The 21,984-nt window shown below is 41.2% G+C and overlaps 1 protein-coding gene across 1 annotated transcript; it reads right to left on the bottom strand.

Annotated features, from left to right (window-relative positions):
• Positions 1-1,834: 1,834 nt before the first annotated feature.
• On the bottom strand, positions 1,835-20,058 carry acot8 (acyl-CoA thioesterase 8). The gene is given in 7 exon segments (XM_052506615.1): positions 1,835-3,714; positions 3,957-4,148; positions 4,657-4,814; positions 5,176-5,230; positions 5,233-5,400; positions 11,551-11,687; positions 19,603-20,058. Coding segments are annotated over 7 exon segments (975 nt in total). The 5' UTR covers positions 19,734-20,058; the 3' UTR covers positions 1,835-3,580.
• Between the last annotated feature and the right edge of the window lie 1,926 nt (positions 20,059-21,984).

The following is a 21,984-nucleotide window of genomic DNA, read 5'->3' as shown; positions in this document are numbered from 1 at the left end:
TTGTGCTTCTAGTTCCGACAATGCAGTAATAACCAACAAGTAATCTAACCTAACAATTCCACAACTACTACCTAATACACACAAGTGTAAAGGGATAAAGAATATGTACATAAAGATATATGGATGAGTGATGGTACAGAACGGTATAGGCAAGATGCAGTAGATGGTATCGAGTACAGTATATACATATGAGATGAGTAATGTAGGGTATGTAAACATTATATTAAGTGGCATTGTTTAAAGTGTCTTGTGATACATTTTTTACATCAATTTCCATTATTAAAGTGGCTGGAGTTGGGTCAGTGTCAATGACAGTGTGTTGGCAGCAGCCACTCAATGTTAGTGCCGGCTGTTTAACAGTCTGATGGCCTTGAGATAGAAGCTGTTTAACAGTCTGATGGCCTTGAGATAGAAGCTGTTTAACAGTCTGATGGCCTTGAGATAGAAGCTGTTTTTGTCAGTCTCAGGAATGTCCACCAGAGCTGTTGCCAGACAATTGACTTCACTTCTCTACCATAAACTGCCTCCAATGTCATTTTAAAGAATTTGGCAGTACGTCCAACTGGCCTCACAACTGCAGACCACGTGTAACCAGGCCAACCCAGGACCTCCTCAACCGCACACCACGTGTAACCAGGCCAACCCAGGACCTCCTCAACCGCAGACCACGTGTAACCACGCCAACCCAGGACCTCCTCAACCGCAGACCACGTGTAACCAGGCCAACCCAGGACCTCCTCAACCGCAGACCACGTGTAACCACGCCAACCCAGGACCTCCTCAACCGCAGACCACGTGTAACCACGCCAACCCAGGACCTCCTCAACCGCAGACCACGTGTAACCACGCCAACCCAGGACCTCCTCAACCGCAGACCACGTGTAACCACGCCAACCCAGGACCTCCACATCTGGCATCTTCTTCTGCAGGATCGTCTGAGGGGGGATGGGAGGGTGTTGAGGAGTATTTGTCTGTAAGAAAGCCCTTTTGTGTGGAAAAACTCATTCTGATTGTCTGGGCCTGGCTCCCCTGCCCAGTCATGTGAAATCTATAGATTAATGGATTTAATTTAATTTAAATTGACTCATTTCCTTATATGAACTGTAACTCAGTAAAATCATTGTTGCATTTATCTTTTTAAAAATCATTGAAAAAAATAGTTTGTATTTTTGTTCAGTTTACATCCATTCCATCCACACAGAATTTGCTGGAAGATCCACTTGGAGTGAAAACCTACAGCAGGGTAAAAAAAAAACCTGTCAACCAGGCTAAAATGTCCTGGTACAGGATAAAGTTCATGATGCCGTTGACCTTAACAAGAGCCCCCGGGACCAGTGGAAGCAAAATAGCCCCATAACATCAACGCCAAACTCACCACTGGTGTGCGTGGCCGAATGTTTTTATTTTCATGCCATCTGACCACAGCACTGGCTGGAGTTTGATAAACAACATTCTGCACTTGGATTGGAACCGGTGCTGTGATCAGATGACAAGAGAATGGAGCTCTTTGGCCAGGCACACCAGTGGTGGGTTTTACACCCCAAGCGCTAATCAAAATCTATAAAGAAATGGTTCATTGACCACAAAAATCAACATTTTGCAATGATCAAGACTTGAACCTGCGGTTTGGATTGAAGAGAGCAGTCAATAAGCACAGACGAAGATCCCTCCCAATGTGTTCTCCAATCAGAATGGTCTATTCCTCCATACAGAATCTGATTGGAGAACACGTGTTCTACAGTCTCATAAAACATGTTAGAGAAAAGCTCAGTGTCATTATCCTCACAAGGTGAGGGTGCTAGAGTATTGAAAACAAGAGTGACAATAATTTCAACCCCTATCTTTGAGATTTTTTTATTACTTGTTAAACAAAATCTCTAGGATAAAATAACAAATTACATTTTTTGCATACAATATAGCTAAATATTTCAATGATTTATTTTATACAGTCTTTGTTGCTCGTCTTTATCAAGGATGTCAATCATTACTGGACCTGACTGTACATTTCCTGTACATTCCTGAAAAGATAGACATTATTGAAATATGAACAATTAATAAGGGAAGCTTATGGAACCACAATAGACACAACAAATAGAAACAACAATTATCAAATCATTTAAAAAGGTAAAATCATTAAATATAAAATAGTTAATATATATGGAAATCTTTATCTTGGTCAGAAAATATATTCAGTCAGAATCAACTCATTATAATCATCACCACATGGTTCAGTAGATTGTAGATGCATAAGGGGGTGAAGGCTGGAGATGAAGGCTGAAGTTGAAGGCTGGTGATGGAGGCTGGGGATGTAGGCACGGGATGGAGGCTGAAGTTGAAGGCTGGGGATGTAGGCAGGGGATGAAGGCTGGGGATGTAGGCTGAAGTTGAAGGCTGGGGATGAAGGCTGGGGATGTAGGCTGGAGTTGAAGGCTGGGGATGAAGGCTGGGGATGGAGGCTGGGGATGAAGGCTGGGGATGAAGGCTGGGGATGGAGGCTGAAGTTGAAGGCTGGGGATGGAGGCTGGGGATGGAGGCTGGAGATGTAGGCTGGGGATGAAGGCTGGGGATGTAGGCTGAAGTTGAAGGCTGGGGATGGAGGCTGGGGATGAAGGCTGAAGTTGAAGGCTGGGGATGGAGGCTGGGGATGTAGGCTGGGGATGAAGGCTGGGGATGTAGGCTGAAGTTGAAGGCTGGGGATGGAGGCTGGAGATGTAGGCTGAAGTTGAAGGCTGGGGATGGAGGCTGGGGATGAAGGCTGGGGATGTAGGCTGAAGTTGAAGGCTGGGGATGTAGGCTGGGGATGTAGGCTGGGGATGTAGGCTGAAGTTGAAGGCTGGGGATGTAGGCTGGGGATGAAGGCTGGGGATGTAGGCTGAAGTTGAAGGCTGGGGATGGAGGCTGGAGATGTAGGCTGGGGATGAAGGCTGAAGTTGAAGGCTGGGGATGGAGGCTGGGGATGTAGGCTGAAGTTGAAGGCTGGGGATGGAGGCTGGAGATGTAGGCTGAAGTTGAAGGCTGGGGATGAAGGCTGGGGATGGAGGCTGAAGTTGAAGGCTGGGGATGAGGTTGAACCGTTCATCAACACCCAGCAGGTGATCACTAACACACCGTGGCCACCAGCCGTTCATCAACACCCAGCAGGTGATCACTAACACACCGTGGCCACCAGCCGTTCATCAACACCCAGCAGGTGATCACTAACACACCGTGGCCACCAGCCGTTCATCAACACCCAGCAGGTGATCACTAACACACCGTGGCCACCAGCCGTTCATCAACACCCAGCAGGTGATCACTAACACACCGTGGCCACCAGCCGTTCGTCAACACCCAGCAGGTGATCACTAACACACCGTGGCCACCAGCCGTTTGTCAGCAGGGTGTCTCTATTTAGACTTGTTTTCACTAATTGGTCTTTTGACCAATTATATTAGCTCTGACAAATATACGTGAAGAGATCTGATGTGATCGGTCAAAAAAACAATTGGCGGAAAAGAGATCATATTTGGGCTGCCTGTGTAAACGCAGCCAGTCTCCTGACTCTACATGGCTTCATTAACCATTTAAAAGGTTGTCATGGTTATAGCTTGCTCTCGTTCGCCACGGCGCTGGTCGTCAAGGCCTTGACCCTGAGTACCCCCTCCTGGGCACAGCTGGCAGCCAGCACCCCGTCTCTCCTCCACAGACGTCCCTGAACCAGCCCTCTGCTGCCCCCTGGTGGACACACACACACACGTACGTTAGCATGTGGGAAGACTTAACACAGAGAACCAGTTGGAATGCTGCTGCCCGTAACTTTGCGTGTCCGCGTGCGTGAGTGTATGTGTCTCTGTGTGTCCATACCTGTCTCTCTGTGTGTATGGGTGGGAAGTGTGTGTGGGTGAGAAGTGTGTGTGTGGGTGAGTGAGTGGGTGGGTGTGTGTGTGAGTGGGTAGTGAGTGTGTATGTGTCCATACCAGTCCAAGAGCTCTCAGTCTCGTAGAGCATCCATTCGTCTGCCCTGAAGGTGTTGTGGAACCACATGGCGTGATCCAGAGAGGCTAAGAAAGTGGCGCGCTGCCCGGGGTAGGGCAGGAGAGCAGTGTCCAGGAACGAATAGTCTGACACATAGGCTGCCACACAGCAGTGGAGCTTCATATCACCTTTACCTGGGGCAACACACACAGCTTACTGCATCTCCCTCTGGCAGAGTGGTCAGAGCAGGGAGGGTCAGAGCGGGGAGGGTCAGAGCGGGGAGGGTCAGAGCGGGGAGGGTCAGAGCAGGGAGGGTCAGAGCAGGGAGGGTCAGAGCAGGGAGGGTTAGAGCAGGGAGGGTCAGAGCAGGGAGGGTCAGAGCAGGGAGGGTCAGAGCAGGGAGGGTCAGAGCAGGGAGGGTCAGAGCAGGGAGGGTCAGAGCAGGGAGGGTCAGAACAGGGAGGGTCAGAGCAGGGAGGGTCAGAGCAGGACTGCCCAACTCTCTTCCTGCTGAGCTACCCTCCTGTAGATTCACGCCAACCCTAATTTGGAGTAAATAATTAGCTGCTTAATTAGCTGCTTACCAATACCTGAACCAGGTATGGTAGGTTAGGGTTGGACTGAAAACCACAGGACTGTAGATCTCCAGGAAGAGGGAAGGGCAGCCCTGGGTTAGAGTCATACACAGGCTCTTTTTCTTACCGATGTGGCCTCTAGCGCGCACCCAGTACAGCTTCTTGGGTTCCATGGCAACGCAGCGGTAGAAGTCTGGAGGATTGACAGGTTTAATCTCTATGGGAACCTCATCAGCTAGCAGCTTGTTCAGGCCCTGTTTGGCTTTCTCAGCCAAGTCTGGCTTACTGGAACACACACACACAGAATGTGGATAGGATCAGTTCAGAGTGAACCCTTGGCATTGCCATGTCCTACCAACTGAGTTACACAGAACCAGGACCATTATAAATATATATTTCAGAGGTTTAAAAAGGAACATAAAGGAACGATATAAAACAACTTTGATTGTTTGAATGGTTCAGAACTTTATTTTGCTGGTCGGAACTGTGGAACGAAAAAAAAAAGAATAGTGGTTCTGATCAGAACTAAAGGAAAATGATTTTGTTTGCAACCCCTGGTTATTACACTGTTATTACACTGTTATTACTGTTATTACACTTATTACACTGTTATTACACTGTTATTACACTGTTATTACACTGTTACCTGAGGTAGAGCTGTATGAGTTCCTCCCCCGTCAGCAGGTCTTCAGGAGGGGGACAGAGGGCATGGTGAACTGGTGCTGCAGAGGAGAGGGCTGGTTACTGTGGAAGGAGGCCTGGCAGATGAGGATGGGCTGACCGTATTGGATGGCCTTCACTGACCGCACGCTGAAACTACGACCGTCTCTGGTCCTCTCCACCTGGTACAGCACTGGCACCTTGGGGTCTCCTGGCACAGAGGTAGGGCTATATGTTAGGAAGGTTTAGGTCAGAGGTTATACTGCACACCTCCTCCAGGCCTGCCGAGCCGAAGAAACGCCATGCCGAAAAGCAGACGCATGACATTGAACTCCACGGAGTTCGCCCCATTACCTTTGCACTAGATACAGTGTATTCACAAAGTATTTACACTATTTACTGTTAGGAATTTTATGAATAATGACTAAACAATATCTACATTTAAATAGGACTATAACTCATTAAACTCTACCCTGTTTTATTATATCTGATTAATAAAGTTAGTACATAAGGAAGAGATTATGTCGCCTGAACAAGGTCTAATTAAACATAATAATCACCATTCCAACTCGGTTGGGGAGGAATGGGTTGTAAGTAAGCAAAGAGGATCATTCACCTGTTTGAACCGACTCAACTATAACTCTGGGGCGTTTAGATAAGACAGCGAGAGCCTCTCCAGGGTTTCCCTATCTGGAACTGTCTGCTAAATAGTGATAGATAATGGTGAGACTTCAGAAGTTAATCTTGATATATAGTGTGTGTGTCATGAGTAGACGGTTGGAGGGTTGGAGGGTTGGAATAAACTTTTGAACCTGCTTTGTCTTGGTCGAGAGGAGGAGATTCATTCTATAACCAATGACGTCATATTTTATACAGTATATAAATTGTTGTACGTGGTTCTATGGCAGTGCTCTCCGAGAATAAATACTATTATCTCCTTAAAATAAGACGTTAGAAACAGACAGAGTGATTTCAAATTGAATTGGTTAATTAACACATATAGGAATTATGAAATTCCCATGACAAACCCATTATGGGGTATTCTGTCATTATGGGGTAGTGTGTCATTATGGGGTATTGTGAAGTCATTATGGGGTATTGTGAAGTCATTATAGGGTATTGGGTCATTATGGGGTATCGGGTCATTATGGGGTATTGTGAAGTCTTTATGGGGTATTGTGATGTCATTATAGGGTATTGTGATGTCATTATGGGGTATTCTGTCATTATGGGGTAGTGTGTCATTATGGGGTAGTGAGTCATTATGGGGTATTGTAAAGTCATTATAATAATAATATATATATGCCATTTAGCAGACGCTTTTATCCAAAGCGACTTACAGTCATGTGTGCATACATTCTACGTATGGGTGGTCCCGGGAATCGAACCCACTACCCTGGCGTTACAAGCGCCATGCTCTACCAACTGAGCTACAGAAGGACCACATTATGGGGTATTGTGAAGTCATTATGGGGTATTGTGAAGTCATTATAGGGTATTGGGTCATTATGGGGTATTGGGTCATTATGGGGTATTGTGAAGTCTTTATGGGGTATTGTGATGTCATTATGGGGTATTGAGTCATTATGGGGCATTGTGCCATTATAGGGTGTCATTATGGGGTATTGTGTCGTTATGGGGTATTGTGGTGTCATTATGGGGTATTGTGGCATTATGGGGTATTGAGTCATTATGGGGTATTGAGTCATTATGGGGCATTGTGCCATTATAGGGTGTCTTTATGGGGTATTGTGGTGTCATTATGGGGTATTGAGTCATTATGGGGTATTGAGTCATTATGGGGTATTGAGTCATTATGGGGTATTGAGTCATTATGGGGTATTGAGTCATTATGGGGTATTGAGTCATTATGAGGTATTGAGTCATTATGGGGTAGTGTGAAGTCTATGGGGTATTGTGATGTCATTATGGGGCATTGTGCCATTATAGGGTGTCATTATGGGGTATTGAGTCGTTATGGGGTATTGTGGTGTCATTATGGGGTATCGAGTCATTATGGGGTATTGTGGTGTCATTATGGGGTATTGTGTCATTATGAGGTATTGTGTCATTATGGGGTAGTGTGAAGTCTATGGGGTATTGTGATGTCATTATGGGGCATTGTGCAATTATAGGGTGTCATTATGGGGTATTGTGTCATTATGGGGTATTGAGTCATTATGGGGTATTGAGTCATTATGGGGTATTGTGTCATTATGGGGTATTGTGGTGTCATTATGGGGTATCGAGTCATTATGGGGTAGTGTATATTTATGGGGTAGTGTGTCATTATGGGGTAGTGTGTATTTATGGGGTATCGAGTCATTATGGGGTATTGAGTCATTATGGGGTATTGAGTCATTATGGGGTATTGTGGTGTCATTATGGGGTATTGTGTCATTATGGGGTAGTGTGAAGTCTATGGGGTATTGTGATGTCATTATGGGGTATTGAGTCATTATGGGGTATTGAGTCATTATGGGGTATTGAGTCATTATGGGGTATTGAGTCATTATGGGGTATTGAGTCATTATGGGGTATTGAGTCATTATGGGGTATTGTGTCATTATGGGGTATTGTGGTGTCATTATGGGGTATTGTGTCATTATGGGGCATTGTGCCATTATAGGGTGTCTTTATGGGGTATTGTGGTGTCATTATGGGGTATTGAGTCATTATGGGGTATTGAGTCATTATGGGGTATTGTGGTGTCATTATGAGGTATTGTGTCATTATGGGGTAGTGTGAAGTCTATGGGGTATTGTGATGTCATTATGGGGCATTGTGCCATTATAGGGTGTCATTATGGGGTATTGATTCGTTATGGGGTATTGTGGTGTCATTATGGGGTATCGAGTCATTATGGGGTATTGTGGTGTCATTATGGGGTATTGTGTCATTATGGGGTAGTGTGAAGTCTATGGGGTATTGTGATGTCATTATGGGGCATTGTGCCATTATAGGGTGTCATTATGGGGTATTGAGTCGTTATGGGGTATTGTGGTGTCATTATGGGGTATTGTGTCATTATGGGGTATTGAGTCATTATGGGGTATTGTGGTGTCATTATGGGGTATTGTGGTGTCATTATGGGGTATCGAGTCATTATGGGGTAGTGTGTCATTATGGGGTAGTGTATATTTATGGGGTAGTGTGTCATTATGGGGTATCGAGTCATTATGGGGTAGTGTGTCATTATGGGGTAGTGTGAAGTCTATGGGGTATTGTGATGTCATTATGGGGCATTGTGCCATTATAGGGTGTCATTATGGGGTATTGAGTCGTTATGGGGTATTGTGGTGTCATTATGGGGTATTGTGTCATTATGGGGTATTGAGTCATTATGGGGCATTGTGCCATTATAGGGTGTCATTATGGGGTATTGAGTCGTTATGGGGTATTGTGGTGTCATTATGGGGTATTGTGTCATTATGGGGTATTGAGTCATTATGGGGTATTGTGGTGTCATTATGGGGTATCGAGTCATTATGGGGTAGTGTGTCATTATGGGGTAGTGTATATTTATGGGGTAGTGTGTCATTATGGGGTATCGAGTCATTATGGGGTAGTGTGTATTTATGGGGTATCGAGTCATTATGGGGTAGTGTGTCATTATGGGGTAGTGTATATTCATGGGGTAGTGTGTCATTATGGGGTATCGAGTCATTATGGGGTAGTGTGTCATTATGGGGTAGTGTATATTCATGGGGTAGTGTGTCATTATGGGGTATTGTGTCTTTAGGGGGTATTGAGTCATTAAGGGTTAGTAGTCAGTATAGGGTAGGTTAGTTGGAGCAGGGCAAATTCAATCTGGACCTTGACTGTATAATCTGTGGGATGTTGTGTAAACGGTGACTGTATAATCTGTGGGATGTTGTGGTAATGGTGACTGTATAATCTGTGGGATGTTGTGGTAATGTTGAGTGTATAATCTGTGGGATGTTGTGGTAATGTTGAGTGTATAATCTGTGGGATGTTGTGGTAATGTTGAGTGTATAATCTGTGGCATGTTGTGGTAATGGTGACTGTATAATCTGTGGGATGTTGTGGTAATGTTGACTGTATAATCTGTGGGATGTTGTGGAAATGGTGAGTGTATAATCTGTGGTAATGTTGTGGTAATGTTGAGTGTATAATCTGTGGCATGTTGTGGTAATGTTGACTGTATAATCTGTGGTAATGTTGAGTGTATAATCTGTGGCATGTTGTGGTAATTTTGAGTGTATAATCTGTGCGATGTTGTGGTAATGTTGACTGTATAATCTGTGGGATGTTGTGGTAATGTTGACTGTATAATCTGTGGGATGTTGTGGTAATGTTGAGTGTATAATCTGTGGTAATGTTGAGTGTATAATCTGTGGTATGTTGTGGTAATGTTGAGTGTATAATCTGTGGTAATGTTGAGTGTATAATCTGTGGTAATGTTGTGGTAATGTTGACTGTATAATCTGTGGGATGTTGTGGTAATGTTGACTGTATAATCTGTGGTAATGTTGAGTGTATAATCTGTGGGATGTTGTGGTAATGTTGAGTGTATAATCTGTGGTAATGTTGAGTGTATAATCTGTGGTATGTTGTGGTAATGTTGACTGTATAATCTGTGGGATGTTGTGGTAATGTTGAGTGTATAATCTGTTGTAATGTTGAGTGTATAATCTGTGGCATGTTGTGGTAATGTTGACTGTATAATCTGTGGTAATGTTGAGTGTATAATCTGTGGCATGTTGTGGTAATGTTGAGTGTATAATCTGTGGTAATGTTGAGTGTATAATCTGTGGCATGTTGTGGTAATGTTGACTGTATAATCTGTGGGATGTTGTGGTAATGTTGACTGTATAATCTGTGGCATGTTGTGGTAATGTTGACTGTATAATCTGTGGGATGTTGTGGTAATGTTGACTGTATAATCTGTGGGATGTTGTGGTAATGTTGACTGTATAATCTGTGGGATGTTGTGGTAATGTTGAGTGTATAATCTGTGGCATGTTGTGGTAATGTTGAGTGTATAATCTGTGGCATGTTGTGGTAATGTTGACTGTATAATCTGTGGGATGTTGTGGAAACGGTGAGTGTATAATCTGTGGTAATGTTGAGTGTATAATCTGTGGCATGTTGTGGTAATGTTAACTGATGATCAGTTCCTCACTGGCCCCGTGAAAAGTTGCTGTCCTTCTGTAGCTCAGTTGGTAGAGCATGGCGCTTGTAACGCCAGGGTAGTGGGTTCGATCCCGGGACCACCCATACGTAGAATGTATGCACACATGACTGTAAGTCGCTTTGGATAAAAGCGTCTGCTAAATGGCATATATATAATATATATATATATACATGGATTACATTTATAATGGCCTTTTTACATCGGCAGATGTCACAAAGAGTTTACACAGAAACCCAGTCTAAAACCTCAAACAGCAAGCAATGCAGAAGCATGTGTTATATGTATAACCTGTGGGGTGTTGTGGTATTGTTGTAATATTATGGTAGTGTTGTGGTATTGTTGTAATATTATGGTAATGCTATGGTTGTGTTTGTTGTAATATTATGTATTATGGTAATGCTGTGGTGGAGTTATGGTATTGTTGTAATATTATGGTAATGCTATGGTAGAGTTGTGGTATTGTTGTAATATTATGGTAATGCTATGGTAGAGTTGTGGTATTTTTGTAATATTATGTATTATGGTAATGCTATGGAGGTGTTGTGGTATTGTTGTAATATTATGGTAATGCTATGGTAGTGTTGTAATATTATGGTAATGCTATGGTAGTGTTGTGGCATTGTTGTAATATTATGGTAATGCTATGGTAGAGTTGTGGTATTGTTGTAATATTATGGTAATGCTATGGTAGTGTTGTGGCATTGTTGTAATATTATGGTAATGCTATGGTAGAGTTGTGGTATTGTTGTAATATGGTAATGCTATGGTAGTGTTGTGGTATTGTTGTAATATTATGGTAGTGTTGTGGTATTGTTGTAATATTATGTATTATGGTAATGCTATGGAGGTGTTGTGGTATTGTTGTAATATTATGGTAATGCTATGGTTGTGTTGTGGTATTGTTGTAATATTATGGTAGTGTTGTGGTATTGTTGTAAAATTATGGTAATGCTATGGTAGACTTGTGGTATTGTTGTAATATTATGGTAATGCTATGGTAGAGTTGTGGTATTGTTGTAATATTATGTATTATGGTAATGCTATGGAGGTGTTGTGGTATTGTTGTAATATTATGGTAATGCTATGGTAGTGTTGTAATATTATGGTAATGCTATGGTAATGTTGTAATATTATGGTAATGTTGTAATATTATGGTAATGCTATGGTAGTGTTGTGGTAATGTTGACAATGTCAGCTCCTCACCTGCCCGTACAAAGTAGCAGTGGAGAGAGTGAGCCAAGACGTTTTCCCCAACGGACTCTGCTGCAGCCACCAGGGCCTGGCCAATAATCTGACCCCCAAACAGACGACGGGTACGGGGTACCCAGTGGTGAGTCCCTCTGTAACACACGCACACACACGCAGAGAGAGAGAGAGAGAACCATAATTTCCCAGATGATTGTTTAGTTGCCATAGTACAACTAAACAACAAAAGATAGGGGGGCGGCAGGGTAGCCTAGTGGTTAGAGTGTTGGACTAGTAACTGAAAGGTTGCAAGTTCAAATCTCTGAGCTGACAAGGTCGTTCTGCCCCTGAACAGGCAGTTAACACACTGTTCCTTGGCAGTCATTGAAAATAAGAATTTGTTCTTAACTGACTTGCCTAGTTAAATAAAGGTAAAATAAATAAAAATAGCAGGCCAAAGGTGAGTGTTGGGCAGTATGCTACCAGTATGCTACCAATATGCTACCAGTATGCTACCAGTATGCTACCAATATGCTACCAATATGCTACCAATATGCTACCAATATGCTACCAATATGCTACCAGTATGCTGCCAGTACAGATCTATCTCCAGCTAACAGTATGCTAAATGTATGCTACCTCTACAGATCCATCTCCAGCTAACAGTATGCTAAATGTATGCTACCTGTACAGATCTATCTCCAGCTAACAGTATGCTAAATGTATGCTACCTGTACAGATCTATCTCCAGATAACAGTATGCTAAATGTATGCTACCTGTACAGATCTATCTCCAGATAACAGTATGCTAAATGTATGCTACCTGTACAGATCTATCTCCAGCTAGCAGTATGCTAAATGTATGCTACCTGTACAGATCTATCTCCAGATAACAGTATGCTAAATGTATGCTACCTGTACAGATCTATCTCCAGATAACAGTATGCTAAATGTATGCTACCTGTACAGATCTATCTCCAGATAACTGTATGCTACCTGTACAGATCTATCTCCAGATAACAGTATGCTAAATGTATGCTACCTGTACAGATCTATCTCCAGCTAACAGTATGCTAAATGTATGCTACCTGTACAGATCTTTATCCAGCTAACAGTATGCTAAATGTATGCTACCTGTACAGATCTATCTCCAGATAACAGTATGCTAAATGTATGCTACCTGTACAGATCTTTATCCAGCTAACAGTATGCTAAATGTATGCTACCTCTACAGATCCATCTCCAGCTAACAGTATGCTAAATGTATGCTACCTGTACAGATCTATCTCCAGGTAATAGTATGCTAAATGTATGCTACCTGTACAGATCTATCTCCAGGTAATAGTATGCTAAATGTATGCTACCTGTACAGATCTATCTCCAGCTAACAGTATGCTAAATGTACAGATCTTTATCCAGCTAACAGTATGCTAAATGTATGCTACCTGTACAGATCTATCTCCAGATAACAGTATGCTAAATGTATGCTACCTGTACAGATCTTTATCCAGCTAACAGTATGCTAAATGTATGCTACCTGTACAGATCTATCTCCAGCTAACAGTATGCTAAATGTATGCTACCTGTACAGATCTATCTCCAGCGAACAGTATGCTAAATGTATGCTACCTGTACAGATCTTTATCCAGCTAACAGTATGCTAAATGTATGCTACCTGTACAGATCTATCTCCAGCTAACAGTATGCTAAATGTATGCTACCTGTACAGATCTATCTCCAGCTAACAGTATGCTAAATGTATGCTACCTGTACAGATCTTTATCCAGCTAACAGTATGCTAAATGTATGCTACCTGTACAGATCTATCTCCAGCTAACAGTATGCTAAATGTATGCTACCTGTACAGATCTATCTCCAGCGAACAGTATGCTAAATGTATGCTACCTGTACATATCTTTATCCAGCTAACAGTATGCTAAATGTACAGATCTTTATCCAGCTAACAGTATGCTAAATGTATGCTACCTGTACAGATCTTTATCCAGCTAACAGTATGCTAAATGTATGCTACCTGTACAGATCTATCTCCAGCTAACAGTATGCTAAATGTATGCTACCTGTACAGATCTTTATCCAGCTAACAGTATGCTAAATGTATGCTACCTCTACAGATCCATCTCCAGCTAACAGTATGCTAAATGTATGCTACCTGTACAGATCTATCTCCAGGTAATAGTATGCTAAATGTATGCTACCTGTACAGATCTATCTCCAGCTAACAGTATGCTAAATGTACAGATCTTTATCCAGCTAACAGTATGCTAAATGTATGCTACCTGTACAGATCTATCTCCAGCTAACAGTATGCTAAATGTATGCTACCTGTACAGATCTATCTCCAGCTAACAGTATGCTAAATGTATGCTACCTGTACAGATCTTTATCCAGCTAACAGTATGCTAAATGTATGCTACCTGTACAGATCTATCTCCAGCTAACAGTATGCTAAATGTATGCTACCTGTACAGATCTATCTCCAGCTAACAGTATGCTAAATGTACAGATCTTTATCCAGCTAACAGTATGCTAAATGTATGCTACCTGTACAGATCTTTATCCAGCTAACAGTATGCTAAATGTATGCTACCTGTACAGATCTATCTCCAGCTAACAGTATGCTAAATGTATGCTACCTGTACAGATATATCTCCAGCTAACAGTATGCTAAATGTATGCTACCTGTATAGATCTATCTCCAGATAACAGTATGCTAAATGTATGCTACCTGTACAGATCTATCTCCAGCTAACAGTATGCTAAATGTATGCTACCTGTACAGATCTTTATCCAGCTAACAGTATGCTAAATGTATGCTACCTGTACAGATCTTTATCCAGCTAACAGTATGCTAAATGTATGCTACCTGTACAGATCTATCTCCAGATAACAGTATGCTAAATGTATGCTACCTGTACAGATCTATCTCCAGATAACAGTATGCTAAATGCATGCTACCTGTACAGATCTATCTCCAGCTAACAGTATGCTAAATGTATGCTACCTGTATAGATCTATCTCCAGATAACAGTATGCTAAATGTATGCTACCTGTACAGATCTATCTCCAGAACAGTAACAAATGTATGCTAAATGTAACAGTATGCTAAATGTATGCCTGTACAGATCTATCTCCAGCTAACAGTATGCTAAATGTACAGATCTTTATCCAGCTAACAGTATGCTAAATGTATGCTACCTGTACAGATCTTTATCCAGCTAACAGTATGCTAAATGTATGCTACCTGTACAGATCTATCTCCAGCTAACAGTATGCTAAATGTATGCTACCTGTACAGATCTTTATCCAGCTAACAGTATGCTAAATGTATGCTACCTGTACAGATATATCTCCAGCTAACAGTATGCTAAATGTATGCTACCTGTACAGATCTTTATCCAGCTAACAGTATGCTAAATGTATGCTACCTGTACAGATCTTTATCCAGCTAACAGTATGCTAAATGTATGCTACCTGTACAGATCTATCTCCAGCTAACAGTATGCTAAATGTATGCTACCTGTACAGATCTATATCCAGCTAACAGTATGCTAAATGTATGCTACCTGTACAGATCTATCTCCAGCTAACAGTATGCTAAATGTACAGATCTTTATCCAGCTAACAGTATGCTAAATGTATGCTACCTGTACAGATCTTTATCCAGCTAACAGTATGCTAAATGTATGCTACCTGTACAGATCTATCTCCAGCTAACAGTATGCTAAATGTATGCTACCTGTACAGATCTTTATCCAGCTAACAGTATGCTAAATGTATGCTACCTGTACAGATCCATCTCCAGCTAACAGTATGCTAAATGTATGCTACCTGTACAGATCCATCTCCAGATAACAGTATGCTAAATGTATGCTACCTGTACAGATCTTTATCCAGCTAACAGTATGCTAAATGTATGCTACCTGTACAGATCTATCTCCAGCTAACAGTATGCTAAATGTATGCTACCTGTACAGATCTTTATCCAGCTAACAGTATGCTAAATGTATGCTACCTGTATAGATCTATCTCCAGATAACAGTATGCTAAATGTATGCTACCTGTACAGATCTATCTCCAGCTAACAGTATGCTAAATGTATGCTACCTGTACAGATCTTTATCCAGCTAACAGTATGCTAAATGTATGCTACCTGTACAGATCTATCTCCAGCTAACAGTATGCTAAATGTATGCTACCTGTACAGATCTATCTCCAGCTAACAGTATGCTAAATGTATGCTACCTGTACAGATCTATCTCCAGCTAACAGTATGCTAAATGTATGCTACCTGTACAGATCTTTATCCAGCTAACAGTATGCTAAATGTATGCTACCTGTACAGATCTATCTCCAGCTAACAGTATGCTAAATGTATGCTACCTGTACAGATCTTTATCCAGCTAACAGTATGCTAAATGTATGCTACCTGTACAGATCTTTATCCAGCTAACAGTATGCTAAATGTATCCTACCTGTACAGATCTATCTCCAGATAACAGTATGCTAAATGTATGCTACCTGTACAGATCTTTATCCAGCTAACAGTATGCTAAATGTATGCTACCTGTACAGATCCATCTCCAGCTAACAGTATGCTAAATGTATGCTACCTGTACAGATCTTTATCCAGCTAACAGTATGCTAAATGTATGCTACCTGTACAGATCCATCTCCAGCTAACAGTATGCTAAATGTATGCTACCTGTACAGATCTTTATCCAGCTAACAGTATGCTAAATGTATGCTACCTGTACAGATCCATCTCCAGCTAACAGTATGCTAAATGTATGCTACCTGTATAGATCTATCTCCAGATAACAGTATGCTAAATGTATGCTACCTGTACAGATCTATCTCCAGATAACAGTATGCTAAATGTATGCTACCTGTACAGATCTTTATCCAGCTAACAGTATGCTAAATGTATGCTACCTGTATAGATCTATCTCCAGATAACAGTATGCTAAATGTATGCTACCTGTACAGATCTTTATCCAGCTAACAGTATGCTAAATGTATGCTACCTGTACAGATCTATCTCCAGCTAACAGTATGCTAAATGTATGCTACCTGTACAGATCTTTATCCAGCTAACAGTATGCTAAATGTATGCTACCTGTATAGATCTATCTCCAGCTAACAGTATGCTAAATGTATGCTACCTGTACAGATCTATCTCCAGCTAACAGTATGCTAAATGTACAGATCTTTATCCAGCTAACAGTATGCTAAATGTATGCTACCTGTACAGATATATCTCCAGCTAACAGTATGCTAAATGTATGCTACCTGTACAGATCTTTATCCAGCTAACAGTATGCTAAATGTATGCTACCTGTATCTCCAAGATAACAGATCTATCTCCAGATAACAGTATGCTAAATGTATGCTACCTGTACAGATCTTTATCCAGCTAACAGTATGCTAAATGTATGCTACCTGTACAGATCTATCTCCAGCTAACAGTATGCTAAATGTATGCTACCTGTACAGATCTATCTCCAGATAACAGTATGCTAAATGTATGCTACCTGTACAGATCTTTATCCAGCTAACAGTATGCTAAATGTATGCTACCTGTACAGATCCATCTCCAGCTAACAGTATGCTAAATGTATGCTACCTGTATAGATCTATCTCCAGATAACAGTATGCTAAATGTATGCTACCTGTACAGATCTTTATCCAGCTAACAGTATGCTAAATGTATGCTACCTGTACAGATCTATCTCCAGATAACAGTATGCTAAATGTATGCTACCTGTACAGATCTTTATCCAGCTAACAGTATGCTAAATGTATGCTACCTGTACAGATCTATCTCCAGCTAACAGTATGCTAAATGTATGCTACCTGTACAGATCTATCTCCAGATAACAGTATGCTAAATGTATGCTACCTGTACAGATCTTTATCCAGCTAACAGTATGCTAAATGTATGCTACCTGTACAGATCTTTATCCAGCTAACAGTATGCTAAATGTATGCTACCTGTACAGATCTATCTCCAGATAACAGTATGCTAAATGTATGCTACCTGTACAGATCTTTATCCAGCTAACAGTATGCTAAATGTATGCTACCTGTACAGATCTATCTCCAGCTAACAGTATGCTAAATGTATGCTACCTGTACAGATCTATCTCCAGCTAACAGTATGCTAAATGTATGCTACCTGTACAGATCTTTATCCAGCTAACAGTATGCTAAATGTATGCTACCTGTATAGATCTATCTCCAGATAACAGTATGCTAAATGTATGCTACCTGTACAGATCTATCTCCAGCTAACAGTATGCTAAATGTATGCTACCTGTACAGATCTTTATCCAGTATGCTAAATGAATGCTACCTGTATAGATCTATCTAAACAGTATGCTAAATGTATTCTACCTGTATAGATCTATCTCCAGCTAACAGTATGCTAAATGTATGCTACCTGTACAGATCTATCTCCAGCTAACAGTATGCTAAATGTATGCTACCTGTACAGATCTATCTCCAGATAACAGTATGCTAAATGTATGCTACCTGTACAGATCTTTATCCAGCTAACAGTATGCTAAATGTATTCTACCTGTACAGATCCATCTCCAGCTAACAGTATGCTAAATGTATGCTACCTGTACAGATCTTTATCCAGCTAACAGTATGCTAAATGTATGCTACCTGTACAGATCTTTATCCAGCTAACAGTATGCTAAATGTATGCTACCTGTACAGATCTATCTCCAGCTAACAGTATGCTAAATGTATGCTACCTGTACAGATCTATCTCCAGCTAACAGTATGCTAAATGTATGCTACCTGTACAGATCTATCTCCAGCTAACAGTATGCTAAATGTATGCTACCTGTACAGATCTTTATCCAGCTAACAGTATGCTAAATGTATGCTACCTGTACAGATCTATCTCCAGCTAACAGTATGCTAAATGTATGCTACCTGTACAGATCTATCTCCAGCTAACAGTATGCTAAATGTATGCTACCTGTACAGATCTATCTCCAGCTAACAGTATGCTAAATGTATGCTACCTGTATAGATCTATCTCCAGATAACAGTATGCTAAATGTATGCTACCTGTACAGATCTATCTCCAGCTAACAGTATGCTAAATGTATGCTACCTGTACAGATCTTTATCCAGCTAACAGTATGCTAAATGTATGCTACCTGTATAGATCTATCTCCAGATAACAGTATGCTAAATGTATGCTACCTGTACAGATCTTTATCCAGCTAACAGTATGCTAAATGTATGCTACCTGTACAGATCTTTATCCAGCTAACAGTATGCTAAATGTATCCTACCTGTACAGATCTATCTCCAGATAACAGTATGCTAAATGTATGCTACCTGTACAGATCTTTATCCAGCTAACAGTATGCTAAATGTATGCTACCTGTACAGATCTTTATCCAGCTAACAGTATGCTAAATGTATGCTACCTGTACAGATCTATCTCCAGCTAACAGTATGCTAAATGTATGCTACCTGTACAGATCTATCTCCAGCTAACAGTATGCTAAATGTATGCTACCTGTACAGATCTATCTCCAGCTAACAGTATGCTAAATGTATGCTACCTGTACAGATCTTTATCCAGCTAACAGTATGCTAAATGTATGCTACCTGTACAGATCTATCTCCAGCTAACAGTATGCTAAATGTATGCTACCTGTACAGATCTATCTCCAGCTAACAGTATGCTAAATGTATGCTACCTGTACAGATCTTTATCCAGCTAACAGTATGCTAAATGTATGCTACCTGTACAGATCTTTATCCAGCTAACAGTATGCTAAATGTATGCTACCTGTACAGATCTATCTCCAGCTAACAGTATGCTAAATGTATGCTACCTGTACAGATCTATCTCCAGATAACAGTATGCTAAATGTATGCTACCTGTACAGATCTTTATCCAGCTAACAGTATGCTAAATGTATGCTACCTGTACAGATCTATCTCCAGCTAACAGTATGCTAAATGTATGCTACCTGTATAGATCTATCTCCAGCTAACAGTATGCTAAATGTATGCTACCTGTACAGATCTTTATCCAGCTTCTCTAGGTTCAGAACGCTGGTGACCAGAACACTCCGAAGGTCTTGCGACACCGCAGCAGCGGAGTCCGAACTGTCTTCCGACATTTCACCACTCACTTTCTCTGCCATGTTTCTCTGCTGTTTTCCACTTCTTGTTGAATTCTTACTCTCCTCTCCAAGCAGCTGGCAAACTCGAATAACTGCGCGTCACCGCCACCTACTGGGTGTGAAATGTGTAATGGAGTGGGGCCGTCGTGTTTTTAAAGAGGAACCATCCTATGTGATTGTAATCTCCTTCCGAGTGTTATAACGTTACGCTTCAGTTGGTGTGTGGATGGATGTAAATATTGCTCATATCCTAAGCCTTTTTTAACTTATTTTTTTTAAACTAAATGCCACTTTCGGTGCTTTTCAAATATTTCTATAACTAACCCAAGACAGAGACCACCGCCTGTCGTTTTCCAATGGATGCAAATTCATCATAGTGAGCAGAGCCAAACACCACCTGGCCGCATTCTATTGGCGCGTTCTAGCATGTATTTGCATATGTAGATTAGGGAACGCCTCTGTGCTGATGCTCATATATATTCCAATCTCCACGGGAAACACTATACGGACATTCCTGACCTGCAAACCGATATATAATTCCAGAATTGGTTAAGTATAGGGTTAGGGTTAGAGTTAAGGGTTTGATTAAAGGTCAGTTTTAGATTTTGAGTATTCGTTTTGAAAGTCAGCAGTGTCCTTCGTCTCACAATCTCCACATTGTGACAACATGCTCTGTAGATTAGTGAACTACTATAGTAGAGCAGGACAACATGCTCTGTAGATTAGTGAACTACTATAGTAGAGCAGGACAACATGCTCTGTAGTTTAGTGAACTACTATAGTAGAGCAGGACAACATGCTCTGTAGTTTAGTGAACTACTATAGTAGGACAACATGCTCTGTAGTTTAGTGAACTACTATAGTAGAGCAGGACAACATGCTCTGTAGTTTAGTGAACTACTATAGTAGAGCAGGACAACATCCTCTGCAGTTTAGTGAACTACTATAGTAGAGCAGGACAACATGCTCTGTAGTTTAGTGAACTACTATAGTAGAGCAGGACAACATCCTCTGTAGTTTAGTGAACTACTATAGTAGAGCAGGACAACATGCTCTGTAGATTAGTGAACTACTATAGTAGGACAACATCCTCTGTAGATTAGTGAACTACTATAGTAGAGCAGGACAACATCCTCTGTAGTTTAGTGAACTACTATAGTAGAGCAGGACAACATGCTCTGTAGATTAGTGAACTACTATAGTAGAGCAGGACAACATGCTCTGTAGATTAGTGAACTACTATAGTAGGACAACATCCTCTGTAGATTAGTGAACTACTATAGTAGAGCAGGACAACATCCTCTGTAGTTTAGTGAACTACTATAGTAGAGCAGGACAACATGCTCTGTAGATTAGTGAACTACTATAGTAGAGCAGGACAACATCCTCTGTAGTTTAGTGAACTACTATAGTAGAGCAGGACAACATGCTCTGTAGATTAGTGAACTACTATAGTAGAGCAGGACAACATGCTCTGTAGATTAGTGAACTACTATAGTAGGACAACATCCTCTGTAGATTAGTGAACTACTATAGTAGAGCAGGACAACATCCTCTGTAGTTTAGTGAACTACTATAGTAGAGCAGGACAACATGCTCTGTAGTTTAGTGAACTACTATAGTAGAGCAGGACAACATGCTCTGTAGTTTAGTGAACTACTATAGTAGAGCAGGACAACATGCTCTGTAGTTTAGTGAACTACTATAGTAGGACAACATGCTCTGTAGTTTAGTGAACTACTATAGTAGAGCAGGACAACATGCTCTGTAGTTTAGTGAACTACTATAGTAGAGCAGGACAACATGCTCTGTAGTTTAGTGAACTACTATAGTAGGACAACATGCTCTGTAGTTTAGTGAACTACTATAGTAGAGCAGGACAACATGCTCTGTAGTTTAGTGAACTACTATAGTAGAGCAGGACAACATCCTCTGTAGTTTAGTGAACTACTATAGTAGGACAACATGCTCTGTAGTTTAGTGAACTACTATAGTAGAGCAGGACAACATGCTCTGTAGTTTAGTGAACTACTATAGTAGAGCAGGACAACATGCTCTGTAGATTAGTGAACTACTATAGTAGGACAACATCCTCTGTAGATTAGTGAACTACTATAGTAGAGCAGGACAACATCCTCTGTAGTTTAGTGAACTACTATAGTAGAGCAGGACAACATGCTCTGTAGATTAGTGAACTACTATAGTAGAGCAGGACAACATCCTCTGTAGTTTAGTGAACTACTATAGTAGGACAACATCCTCTGTAGATTAG

The sequence above is a fragment of the Oncorhynchus keta genome, unplaced genomic scaffold, assembly GCF_023373465.1.
Source record: "Oncorhynchus keta strain PuntledgeMale-10-30-2019 unplaced genomic scaffold, Oket_V2 Un_contig_269_pilon_pilon, whole genome shotgun sequence".
Lineage (NCBI taxonomy): Eukaryota > Metazoa > Chordata > Actinopteri > Salmoniformes > Salmonidae > Oncorhynchus > Oncorhynchus keta.
This window is presented reverse-complemented; position numbering and strand designations above follow the sequence as displayed.